Source organism: Vigna unguiculata, chromosome 11 (genome assembly GCF_004118075.2).
Source record: "Vigna unguiculata cultivar IT97K-499-35 chromosome 11, ASM411807v1, whole genome shotgun sequence".
Lineage (NCBI taxonomy): Eukaryota > Viridiplantae > Streptophyta > Magnoliopsida > Fabales > Fabaceae > Vigna > Vigna unguiculata.
Window position 1 is genome coordinate 36,654,097 of NC_040289.1, and position 16,597 is coordinate 36,670,693.

At 30.7% G+C, this 16,597-nt stretch overlaps 3 protein-coding genes across 4 annotated transcripts; 2 read left to right on the top strand and 1 right to left on the bottom strand.

Moving 5' to 3' along the window:
• Window positions 1-539: 539 nt before the first annotated feature.
• LOC114169242 (protein PLASTID TRANSCRIPTIONALLY ACTIVE 16, chloroplastic) lies at window positions 540-3,679 on the top strand. Its single transcript, XM_028054291.1, has 5 exons — window positions 540-1,309; window positions 2,050-2,502; window positions 2,600-2,668; window positions 2,755-2,813; window positions 2,943-3,679. Exons 1-5 carry the CDS (start codon window positions 872-874, stop codon window positions 3,472-3,474), a joined length of 1,551 nt encoding a protein of 516 aa, XP_027910092.1. The 5' UTR covers window positions 540-871; the 3' UTR covers window positions 3,475-3,679.
• A 4,956-nt stretch (window positions 3,680-8,635) lies between these two features.
• On the bottom strand, window positions 8,636-9,373 carry LOC114170729 (transcriptional regulator TAC1-like). Its single transcript, XM_028056276.1, has one exon. The coding sequence runs from the start codon at window positions 9,323-9,325 to the stop codon at window positions 8,777-8,779; it is 549 nt and encodes a 182-aa protein (XP_027912077.1). The 5' UTR covers window positions 9,326-9,373; the 3' UTR covers window positions 8,636-8,776.
• Window positions 9,374-14,484: 5,111 nt separating this feature from the next.
• LOC114169847 (tropinone reductase-like) lies at window positions 14,485-16,235 on the top strand. Of its 2 annotated transcripts, none has more exons than XM_028055172.1 (5): window positions 14,485-14,769; window positions 14,957-15,164; window positions 15,295-15,514; window positions 15,595-15,701; window positions 15,805-16,235. In XM_028055172.1, exons 1-5 carry the CDS (start codon window positions 14,681-14,683, stop codon window positions 15,985-15,987), a joined length of 807 nt encoding a protein of 268 aa, XP_027910973.1. In that variant the 5' UTR covers window positions 14,485-14,680; the 3' UTR covers window positions 15,988-16,235. The 2 variants fall into 2 exon arrangements, with proteins under 2 accessions (XP_027910973.1, XP_027910974.1); XM_028055173.1 differs by having other exon boundaries at window positions 14,651-14,769; window positions 14,843-15,164.
• Window positions 16,236-16,597: the final 362 nt, after the last annotated feature.

The following is a 16,597-nucleotide window of genomic DNA, read 5'->3' on the forward strand; positions in this document are numbered from 1 at the left end:
AATTTAGTTGGGCTAGTAACCGTAGAAGCATAGTGCTATTCTCGTTTTGAACGATATTCAATATTAAGCTATTTATTCAAGTGATAAATTAACATATCTGGCGAGTCTACCCGCCCCATGCAAGAGATGCTTCCAGGAGTTGAGCAAATCATATTACAACTAATTAATGTTGTTTATCGTTAAATAAAATTTGTTATGCTAATCACTTTATGCATAAATAGTTAGCCCCCGGTACGCATTTTTATTTGCAGCTACCAACTCAGTTTCGATTTTCTATCAACCATAGTATTGGAACTGATAGTCAAGGGATGGAGTCCGTCCTACACTATTTTGTTCGAAACTTACTATATGCATATATACTTCTTTTTTGTCTTCATCTATAGACCACATTCATGTGTCTGTAATAAGTAAATGGTTCACAAAAGAAAAAACAAGTTTCGAAATATTTGTTTTAGCCCACAGCTGTTTGCATATGAAAGCTTTTGCCACCTTATATTGGGTTGGTACACTATACCCTTATCCAAAATTCAGTGTAAAATAATTCCATAACCAGCACAGTGCATGCGTTAATGGACAAAAACAGTGCTAGAGGAGATACGATTTTCGATTCATGATCATGTGTGTTAATGGGAACGTCATTTTCTGTGCTGTTGGGAACGTTTGGTGTTGGATATTTCCGCAAAGGATAAAGTATGAGTACGTGGCTGGATGCAATTGGCTAGGCGCCGGTTGCCTCTCCCATTGAGATAATTGTGAGAAGACGAAAAAAATCAGTGATTGAAAGGGTGAGAGGAGGTAGAGTAGAGGTAGAGAATCCAAAAGACGTACACTCCTTCCTATTGAAGGCGAGGGTGACCTTGGAAATCCATCCATGATGTCCAATTCATCCCTCCTAACCACAACCCCCCATTCAAGGTTCACCCTCCGGAACCCAAGGCTCAGAGTCTTCGCCAAGAAGTCTGGATCATTCCCATCATTTGGGATAGGCAAACCCAAAGATGATTCTTCTTCTTCTTCTTCTCCTGAAGACAAAGATGCCTCTTCCAATTCCAACCCCTTTCGTTTGGACTTCGGAAAGATACCTGATGTCACTTCCTTGATCCCAGTTCCATCCAACAATTCCTCGCCAGGCTTTTCATTTGGAAATGCAAGGCGCAAGGATCCTTCTACCGTCTTTGTTGCCGGCGCTACAGGACAGGCTGGTATTCGCATTGCACAGAAGCTTCTTAGGGAAGGTTTTAGTGTTCGAGCTGGAGTCCCCGAACTTGCCTCTGCACAGGAATTGGCTCGTCTTGCTGCTCAATACAAGGTCAAACTTCAAACACTAACCTTCTTAATTTAATTGCCTAATTGGATCAGTTACCAAACTTTTTTTTTTTTTGTTTCTACTAAATTACTTGTTTATTTGTCATACGTAATTGTAATTTTTAAAAGAAGAATATGATCAGCTTCGCCATTACACAAATCACCATGAAAAGCGAGATCTGTAACATGTTTACCGTGATGCGGGTTTAGTTTACAACATCATCTTAAAATATGGTGATTAATTACTCAAATATTATAATAATAATGTAACAGCATTCATTTTCAAGTATTTAGACTACGACTGTTGACGATCTTTTAAGAACGTCACGTCATAAATTCTGTTGCTAGTCAAACACAAAAAATGATCAGTACCATGGAAAGTTATACTAATAAAAAATGCTATTGGCAAATAACATATTTAGATTGAAACACACTTTTTTATTCATCTTAAGACTACTTAATGAACTGGATCTGATGTGGCAAGAAAGCGTATTTGTTGACATGTGCTAAAACTCCGGAGAAATCACTAGTATTAGACGTGAATCAATGGACATTTGTTTACCATTTACGACAGGAAAAATATTTGTTGACACTAATCTGTGGTGAATAGATAGGTAGTAAATGAGCGACGAGGAGAATATAATATGAGAAGAAGAGAGAGATACAATTATATATCATTACTCTATGAAATTTCTATTTGTGGAGTGTATTTCGGAAACTAATGCATGCATGGTGAATACACAGATTATATCAAATGAGCAGGCAAAGCGTCTGAATGCTGTGCAATCAAGCTTTGATAATGCTGACTCAATAGCCAAAGCCATAGGCAACGCCAGCAAAGTGGTTGTCACCATTAGTTCCGCAGAGAACGGTCCAACAGCAGAGGTGTCTGCAATAGACGCATTGCAGGTGGTTGAGGCAGCACAGTTGGCCGGAGTTGGCCACGTGGCTGTCATCTACGACGAGAACGCCGCCGGTGCCTCAACCTACAATGTACTGGATGGTCTCTCCTCCTTCTTCAACAATCTCTTCTCCCGGTCTCAACCCTTGACCGTACAAGAGTTTCTGCAGAAAGTTATTGAAACTGACGTCAAATACACTTTCATCAAGACAAGTTTGACCGATGATTTCGCACCCGAAAGTTCCTACAATGTGGTCGTCTTGGGCGAGGGAAACACTAGTGCGAACGACTATAAAGTAATGTAATGTATGCGATGAATGATATTGTTTCCTTTTCTCCCCACCCTTTTTCTCCCCATACCTGTGGGTAATAGATTTTTAGAAAATGATGTAGGTGGCCAAGTCCAAGATTGCATCTTTGGTGGCTGATGTCTTCGCCAATACTGAGGTAGCAGAAAACAAGGTATATTCTTTTACGGATTATGTAAAAGCTACAAAGATTGAAGCTTTCGGTTGACCAATACACCTCTCTCTCTCTCAATCTAATAGGTCGTGAAAGTGTACTCGGATCCGAATGCCCCTTTGAAGCGTGTGGATGAACTTTTTAGGTAAAACAGTTCATGTATAGCTAGTTGTGTCTCTTTTTCATCTATAGCAGAACAATGATATTTTAGTTGCTTCCTTCTGAGGAAGATGAGTATGTATTTCTGTCTGATTTATGAAGAGTTCGTTTGCAGTCCTATTCCCGAGGATGGAAGAAGGAAAGCCTATTATGAAACGCAGGAAAAAGCAAAGGCAGAGGAAGAGGCAAGAGTGGCTGCAGAAAAGGCCAGTGAAGCAGCTGAATCAGCAAAGAAGTTGGAGCAAGAGGTGAAAAAGCTTTCGCAGCAAGAAGCACTGGGTTCTAGTCTGGCCCAAGAGGCACAAGAAAAGGCAGAGGCAGCTGGAGCCTCGGTGGAAAACCTGTTGAACAAGGCAAAAGACTTTGGTGCAGGGTTTTCCTGGGAAAAGTTGAGCACACAGATTACTACTTCAATCCAAAAGCCTGAGGAGGATGAGAAACCAAAGGTTCAGCTAGCCACAGTAAGGGGACAGGCCAAGGCTCGGAACCTCGCACCAAACAAAGCCGTGGTTAAACAAACTCCTCCGAGAAGAGCTGCTAGTAAAGCAAAGGAGGAAAAACCGAAGAAGGCAGAGACAGCAAAAGAGGTTAGAAATGTATTTGGTGGCCTGTTCAAACAAGAGACTATCTATGTTGATGATGACTAGAGGAAGTGGAACATCTTGCACGGCATAAAACTGTGTTGTTTGAGTATTTGTTAACGTAGATAATTTGATTGCATGTGTATTGTCTTGTAAAGTTCTATGTAGTTGTACTTGTTCAGAACCCTGTTTTCTGGGAAAACAATAAAAGGGTTTTCCCTTATCTTCTGTTTTCTCTTGATTCATGAACAACTTGTGCGTCTTTAGATTATTCTTTTTTTTTTCTTTATAGTTTTCTCAAATCATAATTCAAAGGGGGGAAATTGATTTTATCTTCAAGTTAACATGTTTGGCAAAGTTTTGAGAAGATCAACGAGATTTTGGTCTCGAATTATATTTAGACAGAGATAAGAAATAGTTGGTAGAATTATCTGTTGTAGTGTTTTTATTTTTCCATTTTCGTATAAGCAAATTTAGAAACCAAAATTATTATTACAAGCTCATTTTTCTGATAGAAAATTATAGTTTAACAAATTTTTTAAATTTCTTATATTGTATAAGGCCCAGATAGAAAAGACCATATGACGACTATTGCATTAGCATTAAAAGGCTAGTATTAAAACGTCAATAAATAATCTAACACTACATAATTCTTAATTAATCTTGAGCACAAACGAATAAATTATCGTCTAAGTTGGTAAATAGTTTAACAATACATAGTCTCTAGTTTTGAATACAAACAAATGACAGAAAATCAATAAATAACCTCAATCTTAAGAACGAGCAAAGAGACTATCATACACGTAAATAAATAACTTAACAATAATATTAAAATGTTCTGAGTGTTAACCTTTCTTTCATGAAGCCAACCCTTTCACAATCAGTTTATCAATGAATAATTTTGACATTTTTTAAATTGAGACATTTTTATCACAACTTTATTATTTAATGACATTTCTATCTCTCCTGTTCAAATGTGTCTAAAGTTACTTTACATGATTCTTATTTATTATTTATGTCCTTGACTACTTAATTGTTTTGAGCAATTTATGTCAAGCTACATGTGTTGTCATATTTGCGAATTCTTGTAATTAATTAACAATCATAATTACTTTCATATATATATATATATATATATATATATATAACAACTAATTGATATATACTTTTAATTTATTTGTAAATTCTTATTTTTTGACTTAAGTTATTACTTGTTGTATATATAGAATAAACTGATCCAACATTGAATGTTACTCCATTTTAATTTTGTGTCACCTAGATGAGTATTCATATGTTCCATCAATTTTTCAAAATTTGACTCTATTATCGACAAGAATATATGTTAATAATAAAAATTTTAAATTATTAATAAAAATATTCGTTGATAATAAAAATTCTAAAATTGATCGATAAGATTAATTTGTAAAATAAAATTTTGTTCTATTAATAAAATTTCATCAATAATTACATAATGTCGTGTAAAAATTATAATACTTTGTGAAACTGCTGTACATCATGACACTTTGATAAATAGTTAGAGTTCATGAACTTTGTTTCACACTTCATGACACTTTAGCATACCTACACTCTTCAAAACATAAGAGGATTGGTAGACATTGTTGTGAGGCAAGATATGTGAATAATGAATATGAAATATTCAAAGAGTTGTAAAAATTCTAATATATTAAAGTCAACATTGGATAACGATTGGAAAACGAATGATTATATGTGACTTTATATTCTTGTAGGCTGTCGTATATATCTGAAATATTGATTCACTACAAAATTTTCTCTTATTGATTTTATTCCAGTTATAGTGAATGCTTGAAGGTCTAAGTTGCATTTAGAACTCATATTTCTTACATGTCACTAAGACAGATCCTACTCTTAGGCAAATAAAAAACTATGTGAAGTGGAGATGAACATTGATAACTATAAATAGCATTTCCGGAATAATAAAGATTTTGAAAAAAAAAACTTTTAGCAGTTAATTTTTATTGGTATTAATTTAAATACAAAATTTTAAAAATAAATTTTATGATATGTTTTAATAAATAAAAATATTTTATTCTTAAGCTTATTTTAGTTTTTAAAAATCTTTAGCTGTTTTCTGTGTTGTTCTTGTCGTTCCTAATAGTTGAATATGAGGGTAGTAAAAATTGAAAAAAAAAAGGGTTAAAAAGAGACTTGATTGTTATATGAGATGCCCATAATTGAATAAGCTTTGGATGATGAATTTTCTCTCTTATTATATATAATGTTTACAATAAAATTTATCACATTGACAAAGGTTAATAAACAATTGAAGTCATAAATCATTCATAATAAAATTCTAGAAGAAGAAACGAATAATAAAACCTTAAAAATAATTATATTAAATAATTTATTTTAAATTAGAAAATAATTAGTCAGTGACCAAATTGACAACTAAAATAGTTCTAAAAAATTATAACTGGTCTCTAAATTGATAATTAAAATAATTTCAATTATGAATTGATTTTTAAATTGGTTACTAACATTAACTACTAGGTTTTGACTACCAAAATAATTAATCTCTAATTAGGAAAATTAGATTCACACATTAACAATCATATATTTATTATGTTAGTAAGAATTATTGTACATTTCTCAATATTCATATATTACATATCTATCATGTATCGTATCTTATTATTTTGAAAATAAATATATCAATATATCGGATACGTGTTATATTCGATACACATATCATATAAGTGCATCATAGATTAAAATAAAATAGAGCATTTATGTAAAAGAAAGAACATTATATAACCATAATTGTAATGAAAATATTTTATGGGAAAAACAAAATAAGTAAAAGTTAAATATTTTTTAATTACAAAAATAGAATTTATTTCTCAATATCAGTTTATTCATTATAACATATAAAAAGATTGAAATTGTAGTAATCAAAGGGAGACTAATGCTCCCAACTCAATGTAGTCTTGTCTCTATTCTTGTTGACAATAACATTAAATGACACTTTGACTAAAACTTTAGACCAAAATATTAAACATTTACAAGAATTTTTGTGATGTGAGACATGTGAGTGATGAATATGAGATCTCTAACAAGATCGACAATAATGTACAACAATCATCTCTGGACTTATTGTCTAAAAAACCTCTTAAAGTCAATGCTTACTTAGGATATAAAGGAAAAGTTATAATAAGTGGTAATGTTTCTTCATTTAGAATTGGTAAGGAAAAAATGGTAAAGGGCTTGATTATTAATGTGGGATGCCATGCCACATAATTGAATAGACTTGGATCACGAATTTGCTTTCTTTCTTTATCATATTAAGAAAGCTTAATAAATAATATTTAATTCACAAATCATTCGTGATAAAATTATATAGCAAAAGCAAAAAAACTATCATCTTGTTTCAAAATTAAAAATAATAATTATATAAATGTTTTTAAGAGGAATAAACAAAATATAACATTTATATAAAAATACAAATAATTATCTTCACAATAATAAAATAAATATTAATAATAATAATAATAATAGTAATGGTAATATATTTTATAAAAATGTAAAGTCTAAATGTCATTGCTTAACTTTAAAATTCAATTTAAATCTTTAATGTCAGTATATATAATATTGAGTATATGAAAAAGTTGAAATCGTAAAATTTGAAAGATTTATTAGAAAACCCCAACTTCCACTATAATATATATTTTGTTTATATTCTTGTATATGCTCTAGTGTCATGGTAATATATTAAGGTTACCTCTTTGTTCTAAGTAAGTTTTGGTTGATGGTTCTTTCTTGCTAAACTATGTATCAACAGTGTGTTTTTTGTATAAGAGTTAAAGGATCCTTCAAGTGCTCTACTTAATTAAATTTTATTCTTTATTGTAAAAAGAAAAAAAAATGGCGGTAGAAATTAAGGTGTTAAGGATTCAGTTGTATTGTTCTGAAGTATAATGATCCATCTTCAACAAAACTCAACAAGATAATCTCATATTAATACCTACAAACTCCAAAGTAAATGTTTGCATTTGAAGAAAAAAAAAGAAGAAAAATTAAGTACTTATGTACATCCTTGAGATGTGAGTCCTTCATATAAATGCTTTTTTGAAAAATAAAAAGTTAAAAAACTTCATTGTGAATGTCTTTTTTATAGCAAAAAAATTATATTAAGTGGAATATTTAGGATACTTCAATATATGCATATATAATTCTAATAATGTTGATCATGGACTCGGACTGGTTTCTATGTCATCTAGTTGAATAGGTTTAGGTGATGAGTTATGTTAATAATCATATGTTGATGTGAAGAGACAAGGTAATAATCGTGTTTAAGGTGCATATATAGTATCTTACAAAAATGGAATATTCTAAGCTTATAAATTATAGGTTTTATCATATACTATGGGCACCTAGAAACATTTGTACAAAAAACTTACAAAAAGAACTGTGAAGCTGACTGGTAAAGTTAATGTCCTAAAACAAGAACAAGGTTGATGTCTCTAAAATAATTATTCAGTGCACATTGGTATTCTATCACTAGGTCAAATGTTGCCAAACAAAATGTGGTCACTGAGACATATCACACTATTACACAAATCACACATAATAAAAGTGGAGATAACAATTTATAGCTATATATATATTCAGAGAACGATAACTTTTAGCATTTTCTGGAACCATAAAGATATAATGAAGAAGCTATGGATGAAGAAAAGTTAAAATGATAGATTCATTAAGTATGAATGAAGTGTCCATGGAGAGAATTTAGAATTTATATATGTATAATAAACTGTATAATAAGTAGATTAATCCAAAGTATATAAGATACTGTAAAGTATACAGCTAATAGATTGCCTTGTTCTTATCGATTCACTAAGTGGTTGATGAGAACAAGGCTATCACTTGGTTCTAATCGAGAATAAAATCTTGTATGTAAACAAAATACACATTTAATTTGTTCTGACGAGGTTATCGATGATATTCATGTCTTAACTCCTTAATCACCAACATCATATTAATTAGAAAAGCATAATTTCCATACATCAGACAAGGGTATCATCAATTGCTGCTTGTGTGTACTGAGTCGAATATATATGAACAGACTAGATCTATATAGGGTTTGTGGTGCAATGAATTTAGTTCAAGACCCAGAAATTGTACCCAGAACAAAGCAGTAAATATCATATACATATTTTGCAGAAAAGCAGAAAATGTTGTATAAAAGTAGTAATTTTACAACCATGTATAAAATTAATTCAAAGGGTAAACTCGCGAGAACAAAATCAAACAGTTTATGAGCTCTTTTCACCAAGGAAAAAAAAAGGGGGTTCGTGGACATCTACAAACAACAGTGTCCCAAAGATCGAACTCAAAAAAAATTTCTTGTACCCGTTTCTGGTGACGAATCCTGCGGTTCAAGTCCCAGTCTGAGTTCAAGGTCCAACTTCAACGATGAATCTCGGGTAGATAACAAGGCTCCTTCAGTGGTATTTTGAGCTTGCGGCTTCAGTACTGTTTCACTGCTGGTTGGTGATTCTTCGAAGAGCGGAAGCTGGTGCCTTGTGTGAGAACCTCTCGAGGAGGCATGTTCATGTTCATGTTCTTCTTGAGACACATTCCAATTCCATTTTGGCGTGTTGCGTTCTTCACCAGACTTGGTCTGATCCTGTGGGGGGACAACCTTGTCGAAAGATGGTTGATTTGAAGATTGTTGTTGCTTGAGCTTGGCTTTGTCTTTCCTATGTATGTTCATGTGCCCCCCAAGTGCTTGTGCATTGGAGAAGCCCCTCCTGCAGAAGTTGCACTCGTAGGATCTGGATGTCACGTGAGTTGCACCTTGGTCCTCCCCATCAGAGGGATTTTCAGATATTGCTGGTTGTTGGTGATGTTGGTGATGATGATGATGATCAGATTCCATTTTTGGATCAGTTTCAACTTGGAAAGAAAGAAAGAATGAAAATATAGTGTGTAGATAGGAAAAGAGATGGTCAACAAAAGCAGATAGCGGTGGTTTTATACATAGAAAGGCCTGCTTTCATGTAATTATTATTTTATGAAAGTGCAATGTAATGAGAATGTAACTTCCTGAATATGTTTTACAGCTTGAGTTGTTGCAAAGGACAAAATAGCTTAAGGCTTCAAAAACTACTGGGTCAAGTATATATATATTCCAGACAACTTGCATTTTGGCTTCTGGCTTTCGGCCTACGTTAGATTCAAATGTTGTCTCACAAACTCACAATTCATGTTACTGTCAAACAATCATTTTTAAACTTGTACCATGTATTTAATTAACTATACGTAGCTTCGTTTAACCGTATATTCCTCTTATGTGACTTCTCTTCTAAGTTGTCTAATTTCTAGATGGATCACAAAACATACTTCACTGCTTTTACTATAGATGAATCAAATTTTAGAACTGTTTTAAGCAGTTCTGCAGTCTTTTTTTGTGTTTTTTTTTCTCCAATGATTTTAGTTTCAAAATAGACTAACATTTTTTCTTATTGAAATGTAAGAAAAAGATTCTTCTGCCAAAGGAACTTCTCAGAATGTTGCTTTTACATGTAGAATGAATGTGGAAACGTCCTTTGTAGTCTACATAGATTAGTTTCTGACAGTGAAACTGACAGAAAATGATATTTAGTAGCAGTTTTAAAAATTCTGGAGACATTAATTGGAAAGAAAAGTACTCAATTAAGGACTGAATTATTATTTTTAGTTTGAGAATCTCTTTAACAATTATTAAATAGTTTAGAAGCTAACTTTTTTTTTTCAAATAGTAATTACTTAAAAAAGTAATAATTGTTCTAGCTTATTACAAAGATCCAAATGAAGAAAGTTAAGACAAAGAGGACAAATGTTTTGTGAGAGTAAAATAATATTTATTTTAAGTCAGATTGGTTTCTCTCCCAAGATGAAAAGGTCACCTTAGAAATCACGCAATTGTCTACGACATATGACCATTTGATTAAGAAAATAGTCAGAAATTTTGAATATTTTATTCACCCGTCCCATATTAAAACTAGTTACTTTTATTAAAATGTTAATATACTATTTAGTTTGCAATGATATTTGTGGTAGCCACCCAAGTAAAATAAAAATGATTGTTAGTGTGTGTGTGTGTTGTTGACGAGAAATGGAACCGGAGTCAGATTTTTTAATTAAGATCTTGAATTCCGATTAAAAAAGAAGAATATATTCTGATTAGCAAGATTTTTTCCAAATATTCATATTAACAAAATCAATAAATATTTTACATTAACAACATAGTTAGAAGAAAATACAGAGAGAATGAGGGGTTAATTTATGCATAGAATTGAATTAGAAATAGATCAAAGGTGTTTTAATCTATGCATGTTAACAACTAAGAGAAGTGATTATAGTAATAGTATTAATTTAAAATTTGATAGCTTTAGTGAAAGAGAGTGTTGTTTAGCCGTCCTTAACATTAAATTCGAAGCAAAATATGAAACAATAAAAGGAAAGAATTGATAGCTGGAAAACCATAGAACACAACATAGCCAGCCATGAACGTCTTCCACTTGGAAACTGCTACAACCTTTTCATTAATATTCCAATTAGATTTCAAACTTTACTATGTATATATCAATGCTGATGCAGTATACATCTACATGCATATGTATAAATGCAGACGAAATTAATTAGGGTAACCTGGGTAGGACAAAATGTCAGGTGGTTCTGATATCATATTAGATTAGGAATGAATTTTAAGTCTAACTCAATTCTACAAAATCAGTTTGAAAAGTGAGGTTTGTACCTTACTTATATACTATAAAATTGTCTTATTTCTAGTCGATGTAGGACTTGTAACAATATATGGGTGTCTAAATTGAAATTGTAAAAATTTAAGAGAATGAAGCTCCCAAACTTTGAATATATAGTTTTGTTTCTTTTCTTGTAAACTGACATGTACTACATGATATTTTAGGAGAAAGTCAAACTTCAAAATAGAAAGGTGTTGATGTTGTTGGAAGGTGAAGCAAATTTGAAGGATGAAGATAAGATGTTCAACAAAAATCGAATAAATTGTGATGTATAACGAATATTTTGCAGATTGTCACTGTACATAATACCTTTGTAGACTTTGTCAAAGTTCATAGTAATGTAGAACATATAATTTTATATTGGACCATTTACATATACTCTAAAGTCAAAGTCTACATCATAGAAAATATCTGCTTCATACGTGTCTTTCTTTTTAGGAATTAAGTTAATTCGTGTAACAGTAAAACTTATTAGGTTAATATATATGTCGCAATATTTTTATTAATTAAGTTAAAAGGTGTATAAATAAAAAATGTAATTATTCAAAATTTATTTTAAAAAATCATTATTTTTACAAACTTATTTATTTATTTATTTTTTATTTTAATTTGAGATAAATTATTCATTTTTTTCATATATATGAATTATCTTAGTAGAAAGTAGAACATTATTCTGATCAAAAGTTATTTTTGAGTAAGTTTTTTTTTTTCATTTACTTTTTTTTCTTAAATTAATTTTATGTGAAAGATTGTAAGTTTGAGTTTGCATGTGATGTTTCTTGCATAAAGGTCAATCTCTATTATTTTAAGAACATATATAGTAATATATTTAGATTTGTTAATTAGAGATTTTATATATATAAGATTAACTTTTTTGTGATATGCAGTTGTGATTTTGAGAGTTTAAGCTTGGATAAACAAGTGTTAAAGGTAAATAAAGTTGGTTAATACTGTTTTTTAATATCTTTGAGTACATAATATAGACTTTTTGGTAAAATATTTTTGGTTGTGTAAGAAACTTATATTTGGAAAATATTCAAGGAGTTTGAGTTTTGATAGGAAAAATATATTTTACAGTGATTTTTTTTTCTTTCATAAATTTATGATATTCTTGAAAATAAAGTCAATATATTCCTAATACTGGTTGCTAGTTAGTATAATGTATTATATAAATGCCATATGAAATTGTTGAAAATAATTAATTGATTTGAATATGATAAATTTGTACTCCTTATGTATGTGGTGAAGGTCAAAATAGTTTGTAATATTACATAATCTTTTTCCTTAACTTAATTTACTATAACTCTAATCTGTTATACATATTAAAATCATGAGGATGTAAAAGAAGAAAAATCTAACATCGTCTTTCTCTCTTCCAGAGAATGATTTTCAATTCAGATTGGTAAAGTATGAACAAGTATTTATATCTTTATTATTTTTACTTTTTTATTCAAAAATTAAATAGAATTGAAATTTATTAGTACTTTATATAATAGATAACTAGATATAAAACTTGGAGGATAAAAGTTCAAAGTAGATAATAAGTCACTTTCTTAAGCTCTGGTTAAATCCCACTACATTAAAAGACTTATCAAAACTCTTTCATATTGTTCAGTACATAATATTAAAGGTTCACATGACCTATAATCCATTTATATAGTCAAAGGTTTGAAGATAAGTGACATATAAATATTTGTTTACTTTGTAACAAATTATTTTATATTTAATTTATGGTAAAATTAAAATTAGTTTCTTTCACAATTTTCTTCTCTATTATCTAAGTAAATTGTTAGCTGTCACAGACAGAAACTCTTATAATTAATAGGATCACACAGAAATTCTTCTTCTTTTATCTCTTTGCATCGAAAGAGGTCAATATGACTTTTTAAGATATTTTTCAAAGGATCGAGTTTTTTTTTTCTTTATTGGAAAAAAACCTAAAAACTATCACAAGCTATACAAAATTTAGAAGTCCAATCAATTTTCATTACGATGATAAAATTCTCAAAAACTTTTTATCTTTATATTTGAAAGTTTATTATGACAATGAAACTAATATTTTAGTTAGTTTTATTCTTTTTTATTTTTTTTCTAAGTTTGGAAACGAAATTTTAAAATGGCTTTATTCTACCTAGCAATTAACTTCTCATATCTAATATTATTAAAATTGGAAAATTATTGAGGACAATTTTGAAAAATAACTTTAGTATGATTAAGTTCCAGATCTTATATTAGCTTCTTTTAGTTAATTTAATTATAAGATTAAAACTTATAAAGACATTTCGAAAAGACCAGCAGAAAACAAATATCACAATTAATTAAAGAAAAAAAATAATCGAGATATTTTTTTCAATCTTATCCAACCTTTCTCTATCTATGTCACGCGCTACTTTGAAGTTTTTACTATCTCCACCAATAGGAATATTATTTAATTGCATTTTGAAAATTAATTTTAAAAATAAAACAAAATCCAATACAACCTTAATTTTAGAAAAACTAACTGCATATTTTTGTTAATTTCATTTTAACGATAAACGCATATATATTCGAATACTTGACAACAATACTAAGATTAATGTTTGCATGGATACTAATTAGTTTTAGATAATATCAGTTTTTGTATAAATAATTTATGAAAAGAACTTTTAATTTAATAACGAAGTATGAGAACAAACTATCATGTTAAAAATTAGTGACGGTAGTAGTTTATGTAAGTTAAACTGATGTAATTTAACTTTATCATTTCATAGAAATATGAGATAGAAGCTTAATGAATTTTAATGGGATAGCTTTAGAATTAGTTAGGAAACAAAAATGTCTAAAATTAAGGCATCCCCTTATTCTAACAGCGTAAAATACTTTAGTTTAACAAACTTTGACGATCAACATTTTTGTAAAAAAAAAAATCCAAAATTTTATTACTTTATTTTTTTAACTTCCATAAAAAAATAAAAAATTACTCTATTTAATTACTTTATCATCAAAATATTTGTCAAAAAATATTTTTGATACTTTCAAACAATTGACCAGTCGGCTACGGATGGGTTTATTTTTTATTGAGGGGCTCGTACGAGAGATTATACATTTTAATCTGAAATATTAAAACAATAAATTTACCGATCTTTCTTTTTATATTGATGTATAACTTTGTCAATTTCATTTTTATAACTCATTTGAATGATACCGAACAACTACTCAGAAAGCGAATGAGATTCAGCAGCCATCACTTTATGCTTATAGAACTAATTAAGTTGTGATTATAAATACAGAAAACGCAATCATTATACTAAAGTTATATCATCAATGACGACCAGAGCCAAAGTTGGTATTTGATATTGCATCAACAACATACAAGGTTTTGACTCAAAACAGAAGAAAGGAAAAATTCTCCACCAGGAAGAAAATTTGTGATTATAAATACAGAAAACGAATTCAGATTCATTCAACAAATTCATTATATCATATCCTTCATTGAAGAGAGAAAAAAGATGGGTGAGAGAAACAGTGGAAGCAAAAGCAGCAGGTGGTGTTTGCAGGGAATGACAGCACTGGTCACAGGTGGATCCAGAGGAATCGGGTAACTTTTCTACCTTCTTCCACTTTTTGTACTTAATTTCAAGTGGTTAACAACAAAATAGTGATTTCTACAGAGTAAACACGGTTGTATCAATGAACTATTCTGGTGAATAATTGCAGAAAACAAGAGGGTAGGTCTTGAATGAATTTTTGTTTTTGTTTCTCATCATTCATATGTATGTATATAGATATGCTATTGTGGAGGAGTTGGCACAGCTTGGAGCCACTGTGCACACTTGCTCTCGGAACGAAGCTGAACTCAATGAATCCTTGAACGAATGGAGCACAAAAGGATACAGAGTAACCGGTTCGGTCTGTGACGTGACCTCTCGCGTTAACAGAGAAGAGCTCATAGCCACAGTCTCATCTCAGTTCAATGGAAAACTCAATATCCTTGTAGGACATGTTCTTTTTTCACCTTTTCATACTAAAACTTGTCTAACTATCACAAGAATGAGAACTAATTCGGGATCCAACTTGTAGGACTAAAACATTCTTTTTCGTTAATATTTGTGAATGGATTTAGGTAAACAATGTGGGAACAAACGTACAGAAACAGACCCTGGATTTAACAGCGGAAGATTTCGCATTTCTGATCAACACGAATCTTGAATCTGCTTTCCATTTAAGCCAGCTTGCATATCCTCTCCTAAAAGCTTCAGAAGCTGCAAGTATCATTTTCATATCCGCGATTGCTGGTGTTGTGGCTACAAACTTAGCATCCGTTATATATAGTGCAGCAAAAGGTGATTTTTCATTGCAGTTCACGTGGTAGAGATTGTAGTGAGTAGTAAAAATTATCCAAGTGTATTTAATTGGCATGCAGGAGCAATAAACCAAGTGACAAAAAATTTGGCATGTGAATGGGCGAGAGACAACATAAGGACTAATTGTATTGCACCAGGGCCAATTAGAACCCCTCTTCTGGAAAAGGTAACATTTTTGTTGGCAATGTTAGTGCATGATTATTGTTGTCATTTGTTTTTGTTTTTTGTGTGGACTGAGGACATCATGGTATTGTGTTGTGTTGTTGAAGCACTCTAAAGAGGACACAGTTATGAATGTTGTACTTTCTCAAACCCCTCTGGGACGGATCGGAGAGGCAGAGGAGGTGTCTTCGTTGGTGGCATTTCTGTGCTTGCCTGCAGCTTCTTACATTACAGGACAGACCATTTGTGTTGATGGCGGCTTCACTGTCAACGGCCTCCATATATTGTAAACTTGTTTCGACATTCTCTATGTTAAGTCAGTTACACTCTGATTGTATTGGTTTCTGTAACATGTTAATAATAAATTAACAGAATAAATTAACAGAGTGTGATTTCGTAGATTCAATATGTGGTTGTGTTTGAATTAGCAATTAGTTGATTCTCGCAATGAGAGTGTGGTATGTTAAATGTATTATAGAATGTGTGATGTTTTTTTGTCTGATAGCAATAAAACTCGGTGCTTGTTTTCACCTTAAAACTCAAACTTCAATGTGAAATATAGTTTTAGTCACGTCCAACCTCAAGTTAAGGTAAGCATTATAAATCGTTGGAATGGATGATTTTAATATATTTTTTATAATAATTGTTTCTTAATAAAGTCTATAGTCTATCATTAATCATCATGTTATATTTAATTGATAAATTATGATCTATTCTCATAATCTTATTTACCTTAAGGATTATAGAGACTTACAAACTTTCAACTCTCATACTATTATCAAAAAATTCAACTATAAGTTTTGGTGTTATATCGAGTAGAAATAACAAAGTTAAGCAAAATATAAGAAAGAAAGACTTACAAATTCGTTGCCTAAATATTTTGGGTTTGAGTTTAAGTAT